At 59.9% G+C, this 23,586-nt stretch overlaps 1 protein-coding gene across 7 annotated transcripts in view; it reads right to left on the bottom strand.

Annotated features, from left to right (window-relative positions):
• Positions 1-23,586, bottom strand: part of Cacna1a (calcium voltage-gated channel subunit alpha1 A) — a 245,765-nt gene that overhangs the window by 78,999 nt on the left and 143,180 nt on the right. For 6 of the 7 annotated variants that reach the window (XM_058576793.1, XM_058576792.1, XM_058576791.1 and 3 more), the window contains 6 exons: positions 20,392-20,544; positions 17,378-17,571; positions 6,271-6,374; positions 5,453-5,568; positions 3,562-3,616; positions 2,611-2,708 (listed from right to left, as the gene is read on the bottom strand). In XM_058576793.1, the coding sequence (XP_058432776.1) occupies positions 2,611-2,708; positions 3,562-3,616; positions 5,453-5,568; positions 6,271-6,374; positions 17,378-17,571; positions 20,392-20,544 (720 nt within the window). Of the gene's footprint in view, positions 1-2,610; positions 2,709-3,559; positions 3,617-5,452; positions 5,569-6,270; positions 6,375-17,377; positions 17,572-20,391; positions 20,545-23,586 lie in introns of all 7 variants that reach the window. The other variant, XM_058576794.1, reaches the window with a different exon arrangement.

The raw sequence follows: 23,586 nt of genomic DNA, 5'->3' as shown, positions 1-23,586 counted from the left end.
TTTCTATACCTTTAACATTTCCAAATGTTGTTTTTAAAAATGGGATCATATTGTACCTAGTGTTGTGCAACTTGATGTATCTCAAAATACATCTTTCCCTGCTGGCAGCAACTGTGTGCTTTTTCCTAGCTGTGGAGTATTTCACTGTATGGATATACCATACTTTCTTTAACCATTCTTCCACTGCTGAGCATTGTGGGTTGTTTCTGTGTTTTTCCTTTTCCTTCCTTCCTTTCTTCCTTCCATGCTGGGCACTGAACCCCGGGCCTTGCCCATGCTAGACAAGTGCTCTACCACTGAGCTACATCCCAAGCCCTGTTTTTCACTTTTTGATCATCAGAAACAATGATGTTGAGAAGAAGCTGGGACATGATCTTTTGCATGTGTTTAAAAATGGTTTTGAAGTATAGATGGAAGGTCAAGGAGTATGGACTCTTACTTAAAGTCTAATTAAATCATGACAAATGCTATGTCACAATTGCACCAGATGAGAGTGCCCTCCGCCCTCCCTCCTTTTCCTCTGTCCCAGATCAGCTGAGGAAGGACGACCCTGTTCTAAGGACGGCTGCTCCTTCCCCCCACACGGGAGGGAGGTCCTGGCTGGGCCACGGGCTGGGCCGCGGGCGGAGCCTGGCATGCAGCCCAGGTTGTAGGGGCAGCAGCAGAACCTTCTTTGCCAATGAGAAGAAAACAAACCACGTTTACCATGGAAGCCCCCAGGCTGATGGGGACGGATGTGACTGACCACGCTCGCGGGAGGTCCCCAGGCTGCCCTCGGCCAGTCCATCCCCACGAGGAGACACAGGCTTCGGATAGAAACTAAAACTGCAAATGAAGGCCAGCTTCCGGGTGCCATTAGGACCTACTTAACCGGGAAGCCACGTGAGGTGGCCTGGGCGGGGACTGCGGGTACACTTGGCGGGTTTCCACCTGGGTTCTGTGTTTGTGACACTCAGAGTGACTCAGGGGATACAGCTGAAGGGCTCCTTCCCCCAGGGAACGTGCCCAAAGGGGAGGGGAGCCGCGTGCACAGGTGTGCACAGAGCAGTCAAGTGGGGCCTGGGAGAAGCACAGCACCGCGTCACAGGGAGACCCGAGTGGCTTTCTTCCTGGAGGTCCCCTTCCTCTGCCTCCGTCCCTCCTGCATTTCCTCTGTCTACATCCCTCCCCTTCCCCCAGCCCCACTCCCTCCGCCTGGAGGCTCTTCTGCCTCCCTTCATGATTGGGATTTTAAAAATCATGTTTTAAAACCCCCACACCCTATTCCCCCTCACTGCAGAAGGACAAAAGCCACAGTCCCCGCTAATAAATCCATAGCACGTGAGGGGCACGAGGAAAAGAAAAGATGTCCCCAGGCGCCTCTCGAACAAACTCTTGTGGTTAAGATATTTCTTTGTTCTATTTTTCGAAACTGGAGATGGGACCCAGGACTGCTTTCACCCACTGAGCTGCGCCTCTGGCCCTTGTATTTCATATTTTGAGACAGGGTCTCGTTTTGAGACAGGGTCTCGCTAAGTTGCTGAGGCTGGCCTCAAACCCATGATCCTCCTGCCTCAGCCTCCTGAGTTACTGGATCACAGGGGTGCGTCACCGCCCCCGGCTCGGCTCTGGTCTCTGTGTTACAGTGGCAGAGGTCTGAGAACCATCTGTCACGCGTTCTCTCTGTGTCACTGCCCGGTGACTCTTCAGCTCTCAGTCTAAAGGCCACCTCCTCTGGGAAGCCCTCCAGCCATATCCCACCCTTCCAGAGTGGCCACACCCAGGACCCCCCATTTCCCTTACAGGCTTATTTGCAAACTCTGACTTAACATCTATTTGCAGGGCTGGACTGCAAGTTTCACACGGTAGAATTCTTTGTCTTTCTTTTTATATCTTTGTTATCAGAGATGGAACCCAGGAGCACTCCACGCCTGAGCCACGTCCCCAGCCCTATTTTGTGTCTTATTTAGAGACAGGGGCTCACTGAGTTTCCTAGGGCCTCGCCTTTGCTGAGGCTGGCTTTGAACTCACGATCCTCCTGCCTCAGCCTCCTGAGCCGCTGGGATGACAGGCGTGTGCCACCATGCCCAGCCCTGAGCTCTGTGTCTTGTTCCCATCTGGGCACCTAATAACGGCCGCTCCCCCAAACTCTTCCCGAAGAGCTACAAGCGAGGCACCCCTAAGTCCCCAAATCCGGCATCCAAAATGCTCCCAGATCTCAAACCTCTTGAGGACGGAGCGACGTCCCATGTGGAAAATTCCACACCACGAAATAGCAACAGCGTTTCATGCACAGAATCTTCCAGAGGTGTATGACGTCAGTGCACACAAGGCATGTGGTGAGTACCACATTTAGACCTGGCTCCCAGGTTCCTCAGGGTCTCTCTGTCACTATTCCAAAATCTGACAAGGGACCCTTGGGCCACGGTGAACTGGCCGCTGTCACCGGGAGCCTTGTCTCTGCTGGCTCTAGACCCACCCAGGGAGACATGCGTGGTCCTTGCCACGGTCACGGCACCTGCCCCGGGCTCAGCGGGGCGGGGGCAGGTGGGGACCCCGTGCAGGCGGCGGGTTCCCAGGCCTTCGCCCTGGTTCCGGGGTGGGTGGGGCGGGGAGGCCGGGCAGGCTCACCCACGGAGGCGATGTCGGCCAGCTGGTCCTCGGCCTCCTCGGGGTGCAGCAGGTCCGTCTTGCTCTTCTTGACGGTGGCCCTCCGCAGAGCTCCAGCAATGGGAACATGGCAAGAGAAACAGGCGTGACCCTGGCTGCTCCGGACGCCGGGACCCGCCACCCGCTGCAGGGTGCCCGTCGGGGGCCCAGGGAGGAGGTCACCTGGCTTCAGGGGTCTAGACAAGGACTGTCCGCTCAGCTCCCCTCCGGGCCTGCGCTCTGGCTACCCTTTCCTCTCCGAGTTATTTTTAAGTCCTAAAACCTGCTTCCTAGGAGTCCTGGGACTGACACCCAGGGACCACGGGGACAGCCACCCCTGGGCCCGCAGCGTGCTGGGAGGCTCACCTCCGGGGACAGAAAGTCCCCACACGTTTGATAAGGAGACCTAGACCCCCCCATGGCCCATCCCGTTCCTGAATAAAATCGCCAGGACTCTTTTTGTGGCCCAGGTGGGTGTCACACTCCGGGGCCAAAGCCAGCCTCCTGCCTCAGCCTCCCGAGGAGCAGGGACCACAGGCGAGCACCCCCAGGCCCACTCCATGACCGCCCAGGGCCGGATCCCAGTCCCTTGTCTCCTGGGCATCCCAGGGACTTCCAGTCAACAGCTGTCCCTGCCTGACCCGCCTCCTGACCTCGCTGGAGCCGGAGGGCAGCAACATGAACCAGAGCTGGGCCGCGGTCACCGGCAAAGGGGGCCAGGCTGGACTCCCCGCCCCACGTCCCACATTCCTCCTCGGGCAGGAGCCCGCCATTCCTGACCCTTCCTGCGCTGACCTGGCCTCACGTTTGCTCCTGGCACCTCCTGGACCCCGAAGTCCCCGCCTGACGGCCCCTGGGAACCCAGTGGCGCGTCCCCAGCCCTGGGTGCTCCCTGAGGGGACCCACCGCCAGCTCGGGGGAGAGCAGTTACCATCAAAGGGATGTCGCTGCTCCACGTCGGCCTCGTCCTCCGCCAGAATCACTTCTTCTAAGGAGGAAGGGCACAGGGTCACGCCGGCCCTGGGAGGCAGGGTCCGCCGGGCCACCCCGGCTCGCCCCTGGCTCCCGGGCACCTGGCAGCCCAGTGGCCCCGCCCTCTGTCTCTGGCCCCGCCCTCTGTCTCTGGCCCCGCCCTCCTCAGTTCTGCGCCCAGCTCTGGGCTCCGATGTGCCGGGTTCCAGGGATCCTGTGCCCGGGTTTGGTCCATGGCTTGGCAGTGCGAGAGGTAGTGGGTCCCTTAAGGGGGCGGGGCTAGTGGAAGGTCCTTAGGCCATTCGGGGCGTGTCTTTGGAAGGAATTAAGGTAGTTCTCAAGGGACAACTGAACTCTTGCATGTGCAAGGGTTACAAGAGTGACCTTCTCTGGCTTCCTGTTTGACAAAGTGCCTCCTCTCCCTTTGCACGCTCGTGATTCCAAAGTCCTCAGCATGCTGGGCCGATCCTGGCACCGTGACTTTGAACCTCCAGGATGGTGAGCTAAAGAAACCTCTTTTCTTTATACAGTTATCCTGCCTCCAGTATTTTGTCATAGTAATGAAACACGGATGAATACACCAACCTTATTCCCCACAAACAACACTCCCAGGCAGCCCCACCTCCGCCTGCAAGCTCCTGCTTACACTGGCTCCTGTCACTTCTCTGTCCGCCCCCCCCCTTCTACTCCAGTCCCACTGGCTTCCTAGCCACTCCCACTGCCCTTGCTCTGCTGGAGCTGAACTCCCCACCCTCCACATCTGTTGTCCTCTCCTTCAGGCCTCGGCCAGATGCCACTCCCTCCAGACCTTCCCTGACACCCTGACTCCAGCTGTTCTCTGCTCCCTGCTCAGCGTGCGGTGGCTCCCAACAAGAGGAGCCTGTCTTCCTTTTCTCTCCAGCATTCCGATCCCGAGGGCCGGGACTTGGTTTGTCTGGCGCCCACCCCTTGGTGCCTGGAACAGAGCCTGCCACACTGCAGGCGCCCCTAAGTGTCTGCTGGTGGCAGAACAAGCCGCCTACTGTGTGCCAGGTGCTGAGCTTCCTAAGCGCCCAGCCCCAATGTCTCGCTGAAGCTCCGCGAGGGGGTCGGGAGCCCTCCACACCACACGCTGGGCGTCCAGAGCTCCACCAGTGGTGGACCAGAAGTACCCGGAAAAAGGTCTTTGTCCCAAACACCGGCAAGTCATTTCTTGTCATTATCCCCAAACACCACAGCACTCGGCTGCAGCAGGTGTCACGAGTCACCCGTGCACACAGGTTAGGTCAAACACGGGGCCATTTTCTATGTGGGACTGAAGCATCACAGACTTGGGTGTCTGTGGGGGGGTCCTGGGACCAATCCCCTGGGAAACCAAGGGACGACTGCACCGTTATCATCTCCACTTAGCCACCAGGAAAACTGCAGCACAGGGAGGTGACACAGAGTGTCAGGGGGTGGCACGGCTGGAATGTAACCAAAGACAGATTTTGCTTATTTATTTTGGGTCCTGGGGACTGAACCCAGGGGCACTTACCACTGAGCTGCATCCCCAGCCCTTTTTATTTTCTATTTTGAGACAGGGCCTCACTATGTCACTGAGGCTGGCCTCAAACTTGTGATCCTCCTGCCTCAGCCTGCAGCGTTGCTGGGATCACAGGCGGGCGCCACGTGCCTGGCTCCAAGGTCTGATTTTGGAACTCAACCATCGGGCAATGTCAGATCCCCGAGGCTCCATGTCCTACTCTAGAGTCTTGCTGCCAGGGTGTGGGACGCCGACTCACGTCTCTCCTCCCATGGGATCCCTCCGTGGCCCTGTCCACGCGGCATGCCTGGCCCTTGGTGGCCTGGGACTTGCCGTGCTGGCTCTCACCTGCTTTGGAGATCCACTCCATGTACCCGTTCAGCTCGCGCTCAATCTGCTGCTGCCGCCTGAGCTTCAGGAACGCCCTCCGGTTCTCCACCCGCTCCCTTTCTTTGGCAAACTCTCTGCAGGAGCACGAGGTCAGGGTCTGAGGTTGGGAGGGGGTTTCAGGGGCGTTTGTGTGTGTGCTCGGGGGTTCTCGGGGGGGGGCGGGGTGGGGGGCCTTCCAGGGAGGGTGTCCGTGTGGAGAGATGGAGGAAGCTGGGGTTGCCGACGGCACCCCGGGGCCAGCACACCAGTCCTCCGACTTCTAATGGCGAGAAATACGAAGTCCAGTTGTCATCAAGCCCCCCCAAAATGGGATTCAGAGCCTCTTCATGGCAGGAAGATAGATTTTCGTATTTTACTTAGAGACAGAGTCTCCCTGAGTTGCTCAGCGCCTCCCCAAGGCTGAGGCTGGCTTTGAACTCATGGTCCTCCCGCCTCAGCCTCCCGAGCTGCTGGGATGACAGGCGGGAGCCACTTCCCTGGCTAGGAAAACACTTTTTGATGGTCTATTATGATATTATGTTTGGAAAACGGGAGAAGAGGAACCCAAATTATTATTTATTTATTTTTTTGGTGAAAAGTGTGAATCCCAGGCAGGGAGGCTCCTGTGGCCCTCACCCTGCCCCTCGCGGGGCACAGCCACTGCTGCGTGTGGCTTGCCAAGGACAGTCTGAAGACCCCAGGGAAGAGCCGGGGTCTGCTGTTACCTGGTGGGTGGGAGCGGAGGCTGGCGAGCTGGGGACAGGCGGTGGGCACAGGGAGGGCAACAGAGGACTCACCCCGACAGCACGCCCAGCACGAGGTTCAGCATGAAGAAGGAGCCGATGATGATGAGGGGGATGAAGTAGAGCCAGTTCCAGGTGTTCCCTGAGGCGTCGTTGCTCTGCAAGAGGAGGAGCAGGTGAGCCAGGGAGGTGCAGGTCCCCCTGGGCCCCGAGGGTCAGGAGGACGCAGAGGAGCCCAGAGGAGCCCTCAGGGCCACGGCTCCCTCCCCAGGCTCGGGAGGAACCTGGGGAACTTACGAGGGTCACCTAGATAGAGGCCGGAGCAGGAGGAGGAAGCCCCTGACCTGGGGAAAAGGCCCCCGACTCCCTCCTGCCCCACACAGTCACGGCCCTGTCCCTCACAGGAGGTGTGTGACTGTGGGGTCCGGTGGCCTGCCGAAGTCACCAAGCCAGACGGCGGGGCCCTGGGCCTCTTCCTCCAGGGCCTCTCTCCTCCCCTCCTGCAGCCTCAACATCAACCACAAAAACCTCCCAGAGAGGAGGCTGAATCCTCAAGGGGAAGAAATCTATAAATAGAACGTTCCCCCTGAAACAGAACAGAAGACCACGAAAGAGAGGGAGGGTGGGGGAGGGAGGGGGGGAGGGGGGAGAGAGAGGGAGGAGAGGGAGGAGAGGGAGTGAGGGGTGGGGGAGGGGGAGAGGAAGAAGGGGAGGGGGAGAGGAGGGAAGGGGGAGGGAGGGGAGGGGGAGGGGAGGGGGAGAGGGAGAGGGGAGGGAGGAGGAGGGGAGGGGGAGGGAGGGGGGGGGGGGAGGGGGAGAGGGGGAGGGGGAGGGGGAGAGGAGGGAGGGGGAAGGGAGGGGGGAGAGGGAGAGGGAGGGGGAGAGGGGGAGCAGGAAGAGGTGGGGGGGCGAGGCGAGCACATGAATGGAACCCTTATATTTACTAGGTGCTGGGTGCTCTTCTAAGCGCATTACCTATGGGAATTCACTTCACTATTTTAGATATATATGTATATATACTTTTTGGTGGTGCTGGGGATGTTCCTATGTTATCACCTTACCCATTTAATTAATTAATTAATTTTTGGTGCCAGGGATTGAACCCAGAGACACTGAGCCACATCCCCAGTCCTTTCTTTATATTTTATGAAGAGACAGGGTCTCGCTGGGTTGCTTAGGGTCCCGCTAAGTTACTGAGGCTGGTTTTGAACTTGTGATTCTCCTGCTGGGATTACAGGCGTGTGCCTGGTTCTCTTGCCCATTTTATAACTGAGAAAACTAAGTCTTGGAAAGACAAAATCCTAGCCAAAGTCAGAGAGCTAGTCAGTGACGATGCGGATTGGAACCAGGCAGGTGCCCTCCCCTGACCCCATGAACTTAACCTCTGCGCTGGGAAGCATTGGATTGAGCCATCAGAGAAGGCGGAACCTTCCAGTGGTTCATCGCCCTGTGGCACCTGCAGAATGTAGGTCTCCCAGTGTGGCTTTAAAAGCCCACCTTTAAAAATAAGTATAAAAGCTGCGAAAGAAAACCTAAAATAAGAAAGACTGGCACCACCAGGTTTCGGTGAGGCTGTGGGGTAACTGGTGCCCTCATCCCTGCTGATGGGGAGTAACGTGGCGTATTAGGCTCTTGCAGCTGCTAAAACAAACAATCACAACTGTGCAGCTTCAACAGCGGAAACTTGTTCTCTCACAGTTCTGGAGGCCCGAAGTTCAAGATCAAGGTGTGGGCTCCTCCTGGGAGGAGACTCTGAGAGAGACTGTGGCCCAGGCTCCTCCCTGCGTCTGGTGGTCTGCTGGCTGTCTAGTGCTCCTTGGATCATGGATGCACCACCTCGCCTCTGCCTTCGTTTTCCCATGGCCTGTTCACTGTATGTGTCTGTCTTTATTTCTCCTTTTATTTAATTATTTTTGGGTAGTGCTGCGGTTGGAACCCAGGGCCTTGCACTTGCCAGGCAGGAGCTCCACCACCGAGCAACGCCCCAGCCCAACGTGCGAGTTTTGGGGGACACACACCCACGCTGAAAAAATGCCCTGAGAGTTTCTACTCAAACTATTCATGTTCCTTTCCCACCACCCTGTGATTCCGCTCCGGGTTGTTCCCCAGCAGAAAGGAACCCACGTTCCCCAAAGGCAACCAGGAGTGGTCAGGTCCGTCAGAAAGTCCCCAACCGCTGACAACCCGACCTTTCTCAAGGGGAGAGAATACATGAGCGGAGCACGGGAGGGTGAGAGCCTGCAGGAGAAGGGGACAGGGAACACGTGGGTGGGACCCAGCGCGCAGCCTCGGGAGACTGAGGTGTGGGGGCGTGTCTGCAGGCCCAGCCCGGAGGAGGCCGAGGCAGGAGGGCTGCTGGGGTTCAAGGCCAACTGGTACCAGGGGGAGGCCAGCAAACCCACCCCCACCAGGTGGACGAGCAGGCGCGGCTCAAAGCCCCGAGGAGAGTCCCTGGGGGAGGAGGTGACGGGGGGGGGGGGGGGGGGGGGCGGGCTTCTGGGCCTGAGAAGTCTCTGCTTCCACGGGGCTGCGGAGTTTCCTGTGTGTTTATTTTACGGATCTTAAAATGGTCTTGTTTGAAGTGAACTCTGTCTTGGGAAGGAAGGGAGGACGTCCCGCTTAGTGAAGCAGGAGCCACCCGCAGGCTCCACCCGAGGCCCGGGAGCCGCCAGATCAGACGCAGGGCAGCACGTGGGGTCCCGGGGACAGAGCTCCAGTGGGGGGAGGCCACAGCAGCACCAGGGCTGGGGGGGGGGCGACGGCCACACAGCAGAAGACCTGCTCAACATGACGGAACCGCACAGTCAGCAGCAGCTGAGGGGGCTGGGGACGTGGCTCAGTGGCCAAGTGCCCCTGAGTTCAATCCCTGTCACCCACCCTCCAAAAAAAGAAGGTAGGTTTTTATGTTGTATGTATTTTGCCCCCATGAGGGGTGGGGGAGAGAGGGAGAGAGGGAGAGGTCAGCCTGGACGGGACCTGGACAGGATTCGGGTGATGAATGTCCACACAGGAGTCCACGCCCTGGTTCTAAGCCTGGAAGTGCTTTTCCCTTGGAACGTTCTGGAAGAGGCTGGAAGCCGCAGGGCATGGCTGGCGAAGGCAGGCCTGGTCTCCGTCCCCAGCTCTGCGGCGGCCGAGGCTCTTGTTCCCATTTCTCGGGGCTAAATATAGCCCAGGGAGCCAGCCCTGAAGCAGCCAGGGAGAAGGAGGGGCACTGTCACCAGGGCCTGGTGACAGGGGACAGACTGGGGGTGTGGGGACAGGGACAGGAGCAAACAGGGGGAGCAGCGGAGGCCCCTGCATCCAGTGCGTCCGTCTGTCCGTCCGTCTCAGAAGCTGCCAACAAAACCCGCATCTGCCCACGTCTGGGTCCCTGGTGGGCCCTGTGACGTGCTGCCCAGGACAGTAACTGCCGCCCAGGGACGCTGGCCCTCGGGGAGCCCGGTCAGTCCTGTCATACACCCTGAGAGGCAGCACCGAGCCATTCCCAGGGGAGGGGCAGCGTCACAGGCCACCGTCCTGCTGGTGTCACTCTGAGTCTCTCCGCACAGGACGCGCAGACGTCCTGACCCCCGGGACCCGCGAACTCTGCGAAGGGCCTCCACAGTGTCACCAAGTTAGGATGAGGCCATTAGCGGGGGCAGGACTGACGTCCTTATGAAAGGCGGACCTGGGTACAGACACGGGCACACTGCGGGGACCCGAGGGAGGACGCAGGCCGCGCTGGGGACCGTGACCCACAGCCAGGGCAGCACCCGAGGTTGCCTGCAGAGCCCTGGAAGCCAGGGACAGGCCAGAACGGGTCCCCCCCAAGGTCTGTGAGGGACCAAGACCCTGCTGGTACCTTGATGTTGGACCTCCGGAGCCCAGAACTGTGAGAAGAACACCCTTCTGCTGTTTTAAGCCACTCTGTTTGTGGCCTTTCATTGTGACAGTTACAGGAAATGAATACAGTCACCAAAAAAAGGGCAGAGGCGGTCCTCCTACTTTGTCACCTCCCGCCCTTGTCTCTTCCCCAGATTACCCCCAGGGCTCCCTGGGGCCTCCAGCAGGCAGCTACTGCCCTACCCCAGGGCCTTTGAACGGTGCTCCCCCCCGAGTCTCACACGGCTCCCCCCACGGCCTGCGGCTCAGGGCTCCTATTGGGAGAGGTCCCCCTTGATGGCCCTTCAGCATTCCACCCCTCATTCTGGTCCCCAGCACTCCGCCAGCTCTGCACTCGGCGTCCTCCTGCTGTCTCTCCGGAGCCACTCGGCGCAGGTGTGTCCCCTGCTCCTAGCACCCTGTTGCGTGCAGCTGGTGCTCAGCCGCGTTTGTCGAGTGACTGGGTGAGTCGTGGCCCGCTCCCTGCGGGTGGGCGCCTGCACCGTGAGCCGGGCCCGCACCTCCCTCCTGGGCCTGGGCTGGCCCTGCTGCCCGATGTCACTTGGGCCTTATCTCTCGGGAACGTCCTCCAGGTCCAGCAGCCTGTGGAGAGGCTGGCAGGGCCAGGGCAGCCCTGGACCGAGGGAGCTCGGGAGCCAAGCGGGAATGAACTGCGCAGGGGCAGTGGCTCTCACGCCCTCCTGGGGTCAGGCGAAGGGCAGTTGTGGGCACCCTGCCTGGGCGGAGGTCGGAGGGTGGCTGCTCACTGGTCAGCGCACTGACACGGCCGGGGGACCCGGTGACAGATGGCCCTGTCTTCTGTCCACGTTCTGCTGCCTGGAACCCTAGCCACCATCAGCTCTGGGCTCACCTATGTCCTGCGATAAGGCGAGGTGGCCCTTCCTGGGTGGCCGAGGGCCGTGTGGATGGGCACCAGCCAACAGGGAGTGGGCGGAGAGATCTGGGCCGCTGTTTAGGTCAGAGGGCTGAACCTGCAGAGTGAGACTCTCCGGGGGTGTCCAGAACAGTCCCTGGCATGGTTCTCCACTAGCAAGGCCCCTAGTGGCACCTCAGCAGGGTCCCCTCCTCCCCACTGGCACCTGTGCTGGACCCGGAGCGCGCAGGAAACACAGCCCTTGCTGAGACCATGGAGCTTGGGGATGCTCGTTACTGCGGCAGGTTCCCCCGCCCTGACAGATACACCCTTTGATCCTTTGCTCTCGAAGGCCTTTCTCGAAAGACACCTTCACACTCACCCCCTGACGAGGTAGGTGTGGGGAAGGGTGTCTCCTGTACGTTGGGTAAAGAAATTCCCCAAAGAGCCAAGTTCAAGGTCACTATGAGCCCGTTGACCCCATTCCCTTCCCCTTAGGCCTCGGCTCAGCTGATCCCTTCTCCTCACCCAGCCTGAGGGTGGCCCCACGAGGACGATCTCCGGAAGGAGGGACCCGGCCCTCCCCCAGTCCATCCAGAGGTCTCGTCCTCTTTCTGGCCCGTTTCACCCTCTGATTGATCTTGTTGATGTTCGACTTTGAGGCTGCCTGAGTGTGAGCTCCCCGCGGGTGGACATGCTTCCTGCGTGGTCCCCAGAAGACACCGGGCACATAGTAGGTGCTCACCAAGCCCCGGCTGAACGGCGCACACACGATCCTGTGTTACCATGGTAACCAGAAGTGCATCCCAGCTCCCTGTGCAGGCCCCTCCCTGACAGTCAGAGGGGGGCTCAGCCACCGCCACGTGGGTGGTGCCCCTTCGGGCTGACCACGTGCCGCCCTGACCCCATCCCCCTCAGGCCCTGCCTCTGGGCCCAGCGAGGGGAGGATGTGCCTTGGGGCTGGACCGTCATTGCTGCTCTCCACAGACGACTCCGTGTCCCCCCCCCCGTGCTGAACCCGCAGAGCCTTAGTCACAGCGGCCACGAGAGTCCCCGGGGGGTGGACACTGCGCCCAGCCTGGTGCCCAGCACCGAGGAGCTCAGGTAGAGGCTGCTCACTCACGGCAACGGCTGAGTCCCCTGAAGCGCCCTTGACCTTATGGTTTACTTTCCTCTGATTTTTTAAGCCTGGCTCATTCAGAAAATCAGGATAGAAGATGTTAAAAAACCAGTCCCCTGGCTCAGGACACCCAATTCCCCAGTGTATGAGGTAAAAATGGGGTCGATTTGACAGTGGCCTGGAGGGAGGCCGCACGTCCCAGTTTATACCCGGTGTGGACACGTCACGGCCGGTAATTATTTTTTGAGTTCTATTTTCTCCACTTACTCTCAAAACTGTCCTGGTTTGGATGATGAATGACGTGGGCTGTCAGCCTAGGAGGCGTGTCCGCTCCCTGGCCTCACCAGTGGCCACTCTTGCCCTCGTTAGCTCCCCTCTGGCCACATGGGCAGCAGCACCACTCCTCACAAATGCCAGGACACTCCTACCCCAGGGCCTTTGCACTGGTGGTCCTGACCCCTGGCTGCCCTTCCCTGAGATACCCACAGGCTCCCCATCGAGGGTCTTCTCCGACGCTCTCACTGCCCTCTAACACCATCTCGGACGCAGAGGGTAACAGGGTCCAGTCCCCGGATCCCCACTGGCATGCAGCCGACGGCTCTGGGGTTTGTCTGTGGACCAGTCCCTGCCGTGGAGACCGCCGGACCCTCACGGCCCCCCATGATTCACGTTCACCATTCGCCCTTATCTCACGGATCACCCACTTCCCCCACTAACACGCCAGCACCCCAGTGCCTGCACATAGTAGGCACTGACAGTGTACCTGCATACAGGACTCGTTTGATAAATGTCTTGGATAAACGGGGACCGACTGTCCCCAAAGTCAACGACTTTGATATTGGACAAGACAAATATCAGTGAATAAGACCAGGCTTATGTCAAAGATCAGAGCCGACGGTCAGTGACTACGTGTCAAGGGACATGCATTTGTGAGCACCAGCTGAATACATTTCTGCTGTTCCCTTCGTTGGCATTATCCAAGGGAAAGAAATAGAGAAAAAGGGACAGAAAGAGCACAGAGAGGGGAGGAGGGAGGAGAGGAAGGAGGAGGAGGAGGAGGGAGGAGGGGGAGGAGGAGGGACATGAGGGGGAGGGAGAGGAGAGGGAAGAGGAGGGGGAGGGGGAGGAGGAAGGGGAGGAGGGGAGAAGAGGGAGGAGGGGGAGGAGGAAGGGGAGGAGGAGGGAGGGGGAGGAGGAAGGGGAGGAGGGGAGAAGAGGGAGGAGGGGGAGGAGGAAGGGGAGGAGGAGGGAGGGGGAGGAGGAAGGGGAGGAGGGGAGAAGAGGGAGGAGGGGGAGGAGGAGGGGGAGGAGGAGGGGGAGGAGGAGGGAGGGGGAGGAGGAAGGGGAGGAGGGGAGAAGAGGGAGGAGGGGGTGGAGGAGGAGGAGGTGGGAGAGGAGGAAAATGTACAAGGAAGAGAGACGGGAGGAGTGAGGACAGAGCCCAAGGCTGCGTTGGACGTGACTCTTCTGCTGTCTAGGGGACCTCTGTGAGCCTCAGTTTCTTCATCTAGAAGACAGGGCTGAAAACATCTCTCTTCAAGAGGTCGTCTAGGTCACTGTTGGCGTCTGTGGTGGGACCTGAGACGGTCACTGGCTGAACTACCCGCGCCCTGGTCCTTCCACAGCTGGGGATGGAGCCCAAGGTCCCGCACGTGCCGGGCAAGGGCTCTGCCCCTGAGCTCCGGCTCCAGCCCGTCCTCCCGGGACCCGACAGGAGCCACCTGTGAGAGCCCTTTCCTGTCAGACGGAGATTCTCCAGGGCCAGGGACAGAGTCTAGCAGGGCCCACGGATTTGCACAGAAAATGGAGACCCCTTCTACTTCCTCACGTCCACGGGAAATGGGGCACTTAGTCATCATGAAGAGAAGCAGCAAATGGCGGTAATATGGGCAGAACCTCCCGCCACCAGGGGAAGTCCCCTCAGGTGACAGCACGCTGGCTTTTTTTTGGGGGGACACCAGGGATTGAACTCGGGGCGCCCGACCACTGAGCCCCACCCCAGCCCTGTTTTGCATTTTATTTAGAGACGGGGTCTCCCTGAGCTGCTCAGGGCCTCGCTGTTGCTGAGGCTGGCCTTGAACTCGAGATCCTCCTGCCTCGGCCTCCCAGGTCGCTGGGAGTGTGGGTGCGGGCCCCTGTGCCCAGTGGGTGATGTTCATCTGGGAGGAGCCCAGGAGAGGCTCAGGGGCACCTCGGATATTTAGGGGGCTGTAGATGGGACTGTGCCCCGGAGCTGAGGTCCTGACTCCCAGGATCCCAGGAGGCCGCCTTATCTGGAATCGGGGTCGTGCCGATGTCGTTGGTTGAGCTGAGGTCATGATGGACAGGGCAGGTCTGATCTCGGAGAAGGAGGGACAGCCACTGTGGATCTGCCAACAGGGCCACCAGGACTGTCTGCCCCCAGGAGCTGGGAGAGGCCAGGGAGGGTCCCCCCGGGTGGCTGGGGGTTGGCTGTGAGGACCCTCTGCACGGCAGCTCCTGGCCCCCGGCAGCAGGGACAGCTCGTTTCTGTGGTCTGAGGTCATTCAGTTCATGGCCCCAGGCCCAGCAGGCCCAGGGTGACACAGGAGGTGACCTCGGGGGGATCCACCCAGGGAGGGAAGGGGCAGGAAGGACCGGCTGGCCGGGAGGTTCCCAGGGCCACTGACCAGGGCACCTGGACGACAGGCGCAGCCGCGGGGTGTGGGGACCCACCTGTCCCCGAGGGCACCTGGTGGAGGCTGCTCCGGGGATGTCCCTGGCAGGCCTGGTGGCCACGGCAGTCCCAGGGAGGGACAGAGTGACGGGTGACCCCAGGGAGGGCTTCACAGTGAAACCTTATGGACAGCTGGGGTGGGGACACTGGGGCGAGGCCCTGTGCCTATAGGATGACAAGGTGACACGCAGCCCAAGGCCAGCAGCACCCGCCTCCTTGTCCCACATCACAGACGCCGCCAATGTCCCTCACGGGATAGAGACCCCTGGGCGAGAAGCTCTGCTTCAGAGTCTCAAGAGCCCCGAGGACGATGGTGGGCACAAATGGTGGAAAGTTCTAGAAGTCGGTTCTGAGTCAGGCTGTGACCAGTCGGTCGGGGTGGGTGGGACATTATGGTAAAAATGTCAGACGTGTTTCTAAAAGAAATATTACGGGGGGGGGGGGTCTGGCTCCTCCTGAGCTCGGCCAGGGCCACCCTCGCTCCTAGGCGAGGTCTGATTACATGTGACCAGTCCCTGTGTCCTGGGGCAGTGCGCAACAGGCACAACCGTCTGGGGCCCCCTTTCTGCCCACTCTCAGGCTGCACCCTAAATGGGTGACTGAGCCGAAGGTCAGTTCCCATGAATCTCCCTCCAACCTCTGGGGGGACATTCCACAGAAGCCGGCCCCGGCCCAGAGGGGTGGCCCAGCCCCAGGCAGGAGGAAGCCAGGCCTCACTCCCCAGCGGCCAAGCCCCACACGGGCCACACCTCCATCTGCAACCGCGGCGTTAGGGCAGGGCCCCGGGGACCCTGGAGGGTCCACAGAGGCGCACATGCCAAGTGGCCCCAGGACACTCCACAGAGAACCACGCTGGGGCCGCCTTGTTCCTAACCCTAAGTCTTTGGCTCCGACCTTCTTCAGCTGGGGACAGAGGACTGATCTGGGGACCTCCCTCTCACACAGGTGGGTGAGGGGAGGGTTAGTGTGCTCGGGACGAGGGGGCATCTCAACAGGTAAAAATTATAAACGACTTTAACCTTTGACCCCCAGCTACGGATAGGCAAAAGCTGGGAAAGCACACGCGGAGGCCGGCCCGATGTTTCCTTGCAGGGCGGCCACACGATGGAGTACTATGCTGCTGTCTAAAAGAATGAAGAGGGGCTGAGGTTGAGGCTCAGTGGCAGAGCACTTGCCTAGCATGTGAGGGGCCCTGGGTTCGATTCTCAGCACCATAAATAAATGAACAAAGCAAAGGTTCATCAACATCTGAAAATAAAATTAAAAAAAAGAAAGAATGAAGGGGCCATAGGTGCCCTGCGGGAGGGAAGGCTCCGGAATATTCCGCTACGGGGGCGGGGAGAATGACGGACCAGAACAGCAGGCGCAGGAGCCGCCCTCTGGTGTGAGGAGGGGAGGGGGCGCAGAGCTGACGGAGCCACTGTCCTCTGTGTCTGCCTTTGTCTATTCAGCCAAGTGCACATCAAGACCAAGTGGCAGAGCTGAGGCTTCTTCTGTCATTTGCCCTCAACGGCAGAGACGACCCCCGCACAGCGTTCACCTGGCTCCAGGGACTGGGAGCCGTCGGACACGACTGGACGCACACGGGGTCCTGGCAGTTCCGGGCCACTTCACACGGGGCACGAGAGCCCGGGGTCCCGGGCCAAGCCTCTGTGGATGGTGAGTGACAGCTGCATTGGCATAAATAAAAAATGGTGGCAGAGAGAGGGGGCTGTGTGGGGGCAGCAGGGCACGGGGGCCGGCGGGGACAGGCCGGGAGGACGTCTCTCATCCGCAGCATTTTAAGGGCTGGGGAGAGGCACAGAGGCCGCACGCCAGGTATGAATATTTAAAAGCTGCTCAATAAAACATGCCTCATGCTCTGCTTTCCAAACCTACCTCCCCAACGCCCGAAGGTCAGGGTGGGGCTGGGATCTGCTGTCCGCGTTGGACCGCAGCATGGGGACCACCCTGGCCCTGACCGCAGCCGGGAAGCCTCCTGCGTCTCCCCACGGCCAGCCACGTGTGCACGTCCAGGTCTGCACGTCCAGGCTCGAGTCACGCTTGCCCCAGGAGTGGCCCCTTGGCTGCCCTTGGCCCTCATGGGAGGGGCGTGAACAGCCCATGAGGGCCCACGGACGCCCAGGGAGTGGGGGCCTAGGCAGGAGGTCCCAGGACCCCAGACGACCCACAGCGTGGGCTACACTGTGTGCACAGGGCCCTGGTAGATGTGTGCCCCGGGCCGTGACCTCCACCTCTTGGGGGGGGGCTGGGTGACCTCCGGGGTGGAGCCACCTTGCCTGGGTTCAAAGACACAACTCTGTCTTTCACCCACGTTAGGTTTGGGATTGCACGACTTTGACAGATTTTAAAATCCAAAATGACATCTAAACACTTGCATGCTGCAAAATGAGGTCGCATTTGTGTCCCCTCCAGACCTCCCTGGCCCCAGGGACCTAGTGGTTAGAGGTCTGTGGTGAGCCTCCACCCTGGACTCCTCAGAGGCTGGTCCTCAGGCTGCCTCCCCTGACTCCGTTTTCCCATCACAGCCCCAGGAGCTGCCATGCTCCCAGAGGGCCACCTCCCTGTGACCCTGGTGGTCCACATCCACTGTCCCAGTGTCACTTACATTGTAGAGGAGGTCAGTCCAACCTTCCATGGTGATACACTGGAAGACGGTCAGCACGGCGAACAGGATGTTGTCGAACTGTGTGATCCCATTGTTGGGCCCTTCCCAGTAGGGCTGGCATTTGGTCCCGTTGGGGCAGGTACGGGCAGGTTCCTCTGTCCCACACGGAGCCGGGGACTCACCCTGAATGTCATCTGTGAAAGGGAAGGGGAGGAGCGTCAGGACAAGGATCAGGGAAACAACGGAGAAATCAGAACCCATGAGTGTTTAACGCTGTTGGGAGAAACGGCGATTGGGGTGAACTTAGTCTTTTTTCTTTAATCAGGACATGGCTCGATTGACCTATTGATTACTTTCTCCTTCACTGAATTATCCTCCAAGCTTCATTATTCATACCTTCTTGTCTTCTGGGGGTTATTTTGCTGTTACTTTCCTCAACTTTGAGAAGGATTAACTTAGAGGCTATAAATTGTCCTTAAAGAGCAGCTTTAGCTGCATCTCAGAAATGTTGTCAGTCATCATTATCATTATTGCTGAGTTATTTTCCAATTTCCATTTCTTCTTTGATCCATGAACAATGAAGACATTTCTTTTTCACAAAACTTGTTAAACATATGAAAAGAGAGAGAAGAGCATGACGAGGATTATCCGATGTACCTCTCACCAATGTCACCCTTTGTCAACTCTGGGTCCCTCTCCTTTCACCTCTTCTTTGTACTTTGCCAACTAGAGATCTCAGTTGCAATATCATTTCACCCACAAATAAGAGCCTCGTCTCTTAATCTTTAAATGCTTTTGGAGTTTTCTTTCTGTTGCTGATTTCTGGTTGAGTTGCCTCGTGGTCAGGAACCTGTTTGGCTTTTGTCCCAGCCTCCTGACCCCTGCTGGGGGAGCCTCGTGGTCCGTAGTCAGGTCTGGTAAACACGCGGTGGTCTTCATGCCACGGTGAGGAAATCGCCACCGGGCTCCTGTCCGAATCCTTGCTGGTTTTCTTCCTGGCCTGTCTGGGTGGGGAGCTGTTCTGGGGGCGAGGGACAGCCGTACGCGCAGCCCCTACCCCAATGGGTGGAGAACAGAATCCGAGCTCTCCCCACACAGCAGGGGCGGACTGCGAAAATGTCATGTCGGCAGGGAACAGAAGTGTGCCGGGGAACAGCCCTCTGGCTGGAAGCCAGGACGGCCTCGGGAGGAAGCAGTGGGCTGGGCACTGAGGTCGGGTCCAGATCCCAGGGCGTGGCGGGGCTGGGGACCTGGACTCCAGGGCTCTGGGCTGGAAGGTGGCCTCTCTGGGAGCCTGCCTCCTCTCCACAGTGTCCACGCCTGGCCCATTCCCGTTCCTTGTGCTTCAGCCTAGTCACCTGGGATGTCCCCTTTCCCCTGGCCTCCAGTGGACGTGCAGACAGAGCCACACGTGGGCCTCCAAGTGACGGTCGCATTCCTCTAAGGATTCTGGAAGCTCTTGGAAAGCAGGGAGCCTTCTGCTCTGCCTCTGCCTCCCCGGGCGTTCAGGGGGCCCCGCGGCCCTCCGCCCGCCACACGAAGCTCTCCAGGATTGCTTCTAGAAACACCGCCATCCAGAGTCTGAGGCGCTTGGTTATAAATACATTTTAAAATTAACCTGCGGCGGGTGTCTGTATATAGCCGTCCCTGAACTCACACAGCTGATATTTTTAATTGTGAGCTTTTCAGTCACCCACCTAAATGGAGGCTCCCCACACCCGCATCTGTCCCCCCACAACCGCATTCAGAGCCAGCCACCCCGGGCTTCTCCTCTGGCCCATCCCAGGTGGAAAGAAAAAACCAAAGTTCACAAAGCCCAGGTTTCTCTGCTTGGGGCTGATGGTGCCGAGGGCCGATGGGCTGGCAAGTCTCCCCTCCTTCTCTCCCCCTCCCTCTCCCTCTCCCCTTCTCCCCCTCCCTCCCTCTCCCCTCCTTCTCTCCCCCTCCCTCTCCCTCTCCCCTTCTCCCCCTCCCTCCCTCTCTATTTCCACCTGGGTGACGAGGCCAGGTGCAGAAATAGATCTGCCTCAATTAACACCTTCTTCATTGGGGAAAGAAATAATTAGGACGTTCCAGATTGAGCCACTTCACAAGCCCAGGAGAGGAGGGGGGCGAGGAGAAACGGCACCCCGCCTGTCCTAGGAGCCTCCCCTACGCTTCCCTCCCCTGGGGGACGAGGGGACAGGTCTCAGGAGCTCCCTCTGCTGATCCCCCCCCCCCCACCGGGGCTGCTGGGTGGGAAGGTGAGAGGCAGCCAGTTCCGGGTCCTCTTCCATGGCCACCTCTCCCAGTGACAGGCCCCTGACTTCTTTCTGTTCGGGGTCCCCTTGTTCTGTCTGCCTCCTGGGTCCTCAGCTCCCCTGGCTCAAAGGACCAGTGTGACCCCCCCAGGCTGCCACGTGGGCACAGCCAGTGGTCTAGACACGGGAAGGTGGGTGTCCCCTCTTATTTGACTCCATTCAAATGGCGACTGGAGTTGGTGGCCGGGATTGAACTGGAAATGTCTCGCGGAGTCAGGAGCCTGGTCCTCGGGCCCAGGTGGGTCCCCTGCCCGCCCTGCCTGCCCAACCCTGGACTGACTCAGACGCTGACCGGGGCTGGGTCCTGCTGGGGGCAGGCATCCCCGCTGGGGTATCTGGGGCCACGTCCTGGAGACCGCAGGGGGCTCTGTCCTGCACTAACCTTCTACAGGACAGTCGTGGTACCCAAAGGCAGGCAGGAGGGGCCTTCAGGACAGGCTGAGGTCACAGGACCCCTGGTCCCCTGGCTGAGGTATCTGAGTGTGTCCAGCTGCCCCCAAGGTTAGCCGTCGACAGTGCAGCCTGGGACACTTGCCCTCCTCTCTGTCTCCCCACCCCGCTCCCGGGGTCGTAGCCTGGGTCATTCCCGTGAAGCCTCTGGTCCTCGGGGGCAGCACAGGTCCCTGAAGGAGCGTCTCCCACCCCCAGGAGAAGGTCGGAGCCCCTTCCCGAGGGAGGAGGTTGGCAGACACACGTCCCGCGGCTTGGACCTACCTGTCCCCTCTTCAAAGCAGGTGGTATGAAATTTTCCCATATAAAATTCTAACCCTATGATTGCAAAAATAAGGATCGCAAAAAACAGGAGGAGGCCGATCTGCAGCAGCGGAATCATCGCCTTCATGATCGACTTCAGGACGACTTGTAAACCTGGGGAGACACAGACAGCCCCAACATGAGCCGCGCCCCGATCCGCCACCAGGATGCCCGAGGGAGCCCCCGGCACGTGAGGCTGGGGTGGGGTGACAGTGGAGGAGGACGGTGAGGGACCCCCGGAGGCTGGCCCTAGGGCAGGGGGAACTGTCCTCCACAACTTTGCACAAAAGCTCCTCCGTTTCCTCGAGTTCTAGCAGCTACCCGCGGGGCGGCTGCAGGGTAGGGTCACCCCCAGCTTTCACAGGGGGCAGCAAGGCCCAGAGAGGGGCTGCGCTTCCCCTGAGGGCCCAGGAATGGCAGAGCCGCTATTGCAACCCCAGCCCAGGTGACCTGAACCCAATGCTCTGTTGAGAACAGTGGCAGTGAGCGAGAGGACAGGGAGTCCCCGGGGGGCAGAGGGCACGGGTGCCAGGGGTGTGTGAAGGCTGGGGTGCGGGGAGCTCTGCCCCCGTCAGCCCGGATCCTGACCATGAGCTCAGGGTGGCCTCCCTCTTGGCTGGTGCATGAATAACAGCTTCAGTTTCTTCCCGGAGAGGAAGAGGTGGCATCGACACGACTTAGGTTTGCATCCTGTTTGAAAAGTCTCCCCAATTGTGAAACCCAAGGGAGGTTCGCAATAACAGTAGTTAACCCCTTTTCTTTTGGGCTCTCTGGAAGGAGACAGAATGAGACTCTGGTTCCAAACGAGGTCCAACCCACGACCAGAGCGTGCTCCTTGATGTCCACGGGGACTTTTGTGGGACTCCTCTGAGGACACCCAAGTCTGTAGATGCTCAACCGCTTGTGTAAAATGGCATCGTCTTTGCCTAGAACCTACGCACTGCCTCGAGTAGGACTTAAAACCATCCCCAGATCACGTATCATGCCTAAGGTCACACAAATGACAGGTCGCTATCTGTGAAGCCGTATTATTAGGGACTATGACAAGGAGGAGAGCGTGCGTATGTTAGCACAGATGCAGGTTTTCCCGTGAATTTCTGATCCACAGGAGGTAGAATCCACGGACGCAGATCCCACAGACGCAGGGAGACAGGTCTGTGGTTAAGGTCCCTGCATACAGCTCAGGGCTTTGCTGCTTCTGGACCACAGTAAGAGGGGGACGTGATCAGGTTGGCCCAAAGGGCTGTCCTATTCCAAGGGCCACCAGGTAAGCACCATGCTAACAGTGTGGTGCTGGTGCCCGGCTAGGACCCATCGCTTGCTGGTGCGCACGCCCTACAGCTGCTGGGGCTGTTGGCTGCTAAGAGGCCCCCTTCTTTGTGGGATTGCTCTAAGTGGCCAGGATTTGCCTCACGGGATGCCATCGCTTCTCCACGTCGCATCCTCAATGACAGGCCAGTGAGGTGGAGAAGGCCGAGTCCCTGCTCACAATGGAGGTGGCCTCTGGCGCACCCAGAACTCTCCATGGGTCAGGCTGGGGTGGACTCCGTGGAGAGGGCGTCCTTGGCTCCTCTTCCCCTCCCTGTCCCGCCGCCCTCTGGCTCTCTGGGAGGGAAGGAGCCCCTGATAGTTAGGGAAACCTGAACGCCTGCCTCAGCCTGTTCCTGAAACCAGCCTGGCCGTCCCTGTCCCTAGCCAAGCGGCCCCGAGCAAGCCAGGCTGGGGCCCCAAGCCCGCGCGGCTCCGTCTGTAGTGGAGCTTAAAGTGGCGCCTGTGCTGGAGTTTGACTGGCATGTCCTCCCAAGGCTGGATGCACAGGGGCCGGGGCTAGGCAACCCAGGGACCTGAGAGGTGGCGCCTAGTGGGAGGTGCCTGGGCCATGGGAGGGTCCGTTCAGGGGAACTGTGGGTCCTGCCCCCTGCTCTTCCCCTCTGCTCCTGAGCTCAGGAGGAGGCGAGGGGGTGCTCCAGATCTGACCCTGCCCCGCCCCTGCGCCTGCCCCGCCCCTGCCACACCTATGCCCTGTCCCTGCCCTGCCCCTGTCCCGCCCCACCCTGCCCTGCCACACCTTTGCCCCGCCCCAGCCACACCTATGCCCGGTCCCTGCCCCCTGCTTCTGCCACACCCTGCCTCATCCCTGCCCCGCCCCAGCCCCGCCCCCTGTGCTTGCCCCGCCCCTGCTCCGGCCCTGTCCAGGCTCCGCCCCCTGATCATGCCCTGCCCCATCCCTGCCCTGCCCCGCCCCTGCCACACCTATGCCCCGCCCCCTGTGCTTGCCCCGCCCCTGCTCCGGCCCTGTCCAGGCTCCGCCCCCTGATCATGCCCTGCCCCATCCCTGCCCTGCCCCGCCCCTGCCACACCTATGCCCCGCCCCTGCCCCGCCCCGTCTCTGCCAGGATGCTCTGGTTTGCCACAGGCTCAAAGGCCGTGCGGCCACCAGCCATGGGCCAGAACGTCCGAAACAGAGCTGAAATAAGTCTCTCCTCTTGAGAAGCTGGTTGGCTCGGGCGTTTGTCAGGGTCACAGAAAGCCAACGCACACGCCAGCCACACACGGGGCCTGTCACACAGAGGTGGCCTAGGCAGAGACCCTCGTTAGGGCTGGCAGGCTGAGGCCCTTGCTTTAACACGATCCCGGCACCTCCCGGGATTCTGAGTAGAAACACCTTCTTTCTATACAAGGTAACCTGCTCTTTAACCCGCGTGGCCACGAACCTAAGAACCAGCCAGTACACCTACAGAGCAGGTAGTCCGCAAGACTGCCGTGGAGAGAAACCAGTTTAAAAATACGGAAGACACGCAGAGCGCGCCTGGCTCCTAGTAGGTGCTTTAAGAATCATTACTCTCACCAACTGGGCGTTTGGGAGAGGCCCGGGGCTGCTGGGTTTGTGGCTTCTAATCATTTTCCCTGTGCTGGGGGTGGAACCCAGGGTCTTCCCTGTGCCAGGTGAGTGCCCACCACAGAGTCACGGCCCCAGCCCCTGCCTTTAGATTCTGTGGCTGGACCTTCGCTGGGCCCTGCCTGCTGCAGCCCTCCACAGCAGGGACAGGTGTGTCCTTGCAGAACAGGGAGGCAGGGGACAGAGCAGGGGGCGTCTGAGCTCACTGCTGCCGACCTTAGGAACCCAGGTGAGCCCTGGGCTTTCCTGACCTCAGG

Source organism: Marmota monax, unplaced genomic scaffold (assembly GCF_021218885.2).
Source record: "Marmota monax isolate L192 unplaced genomic scaffold, Marmota_monax_Labrador192_F-V1.1 WCK01_AAM20220418_F8-fsc00021, whole genome shotgun sequence".
NCBI lineage: Eukaryota > Metazoa > Chordata > Mammalia > Rodentia > Sciuridae > Marmota > Marmota monax.
This window is presented reverse-complemented; position numbering and strand designations above follow the sequence as displayed.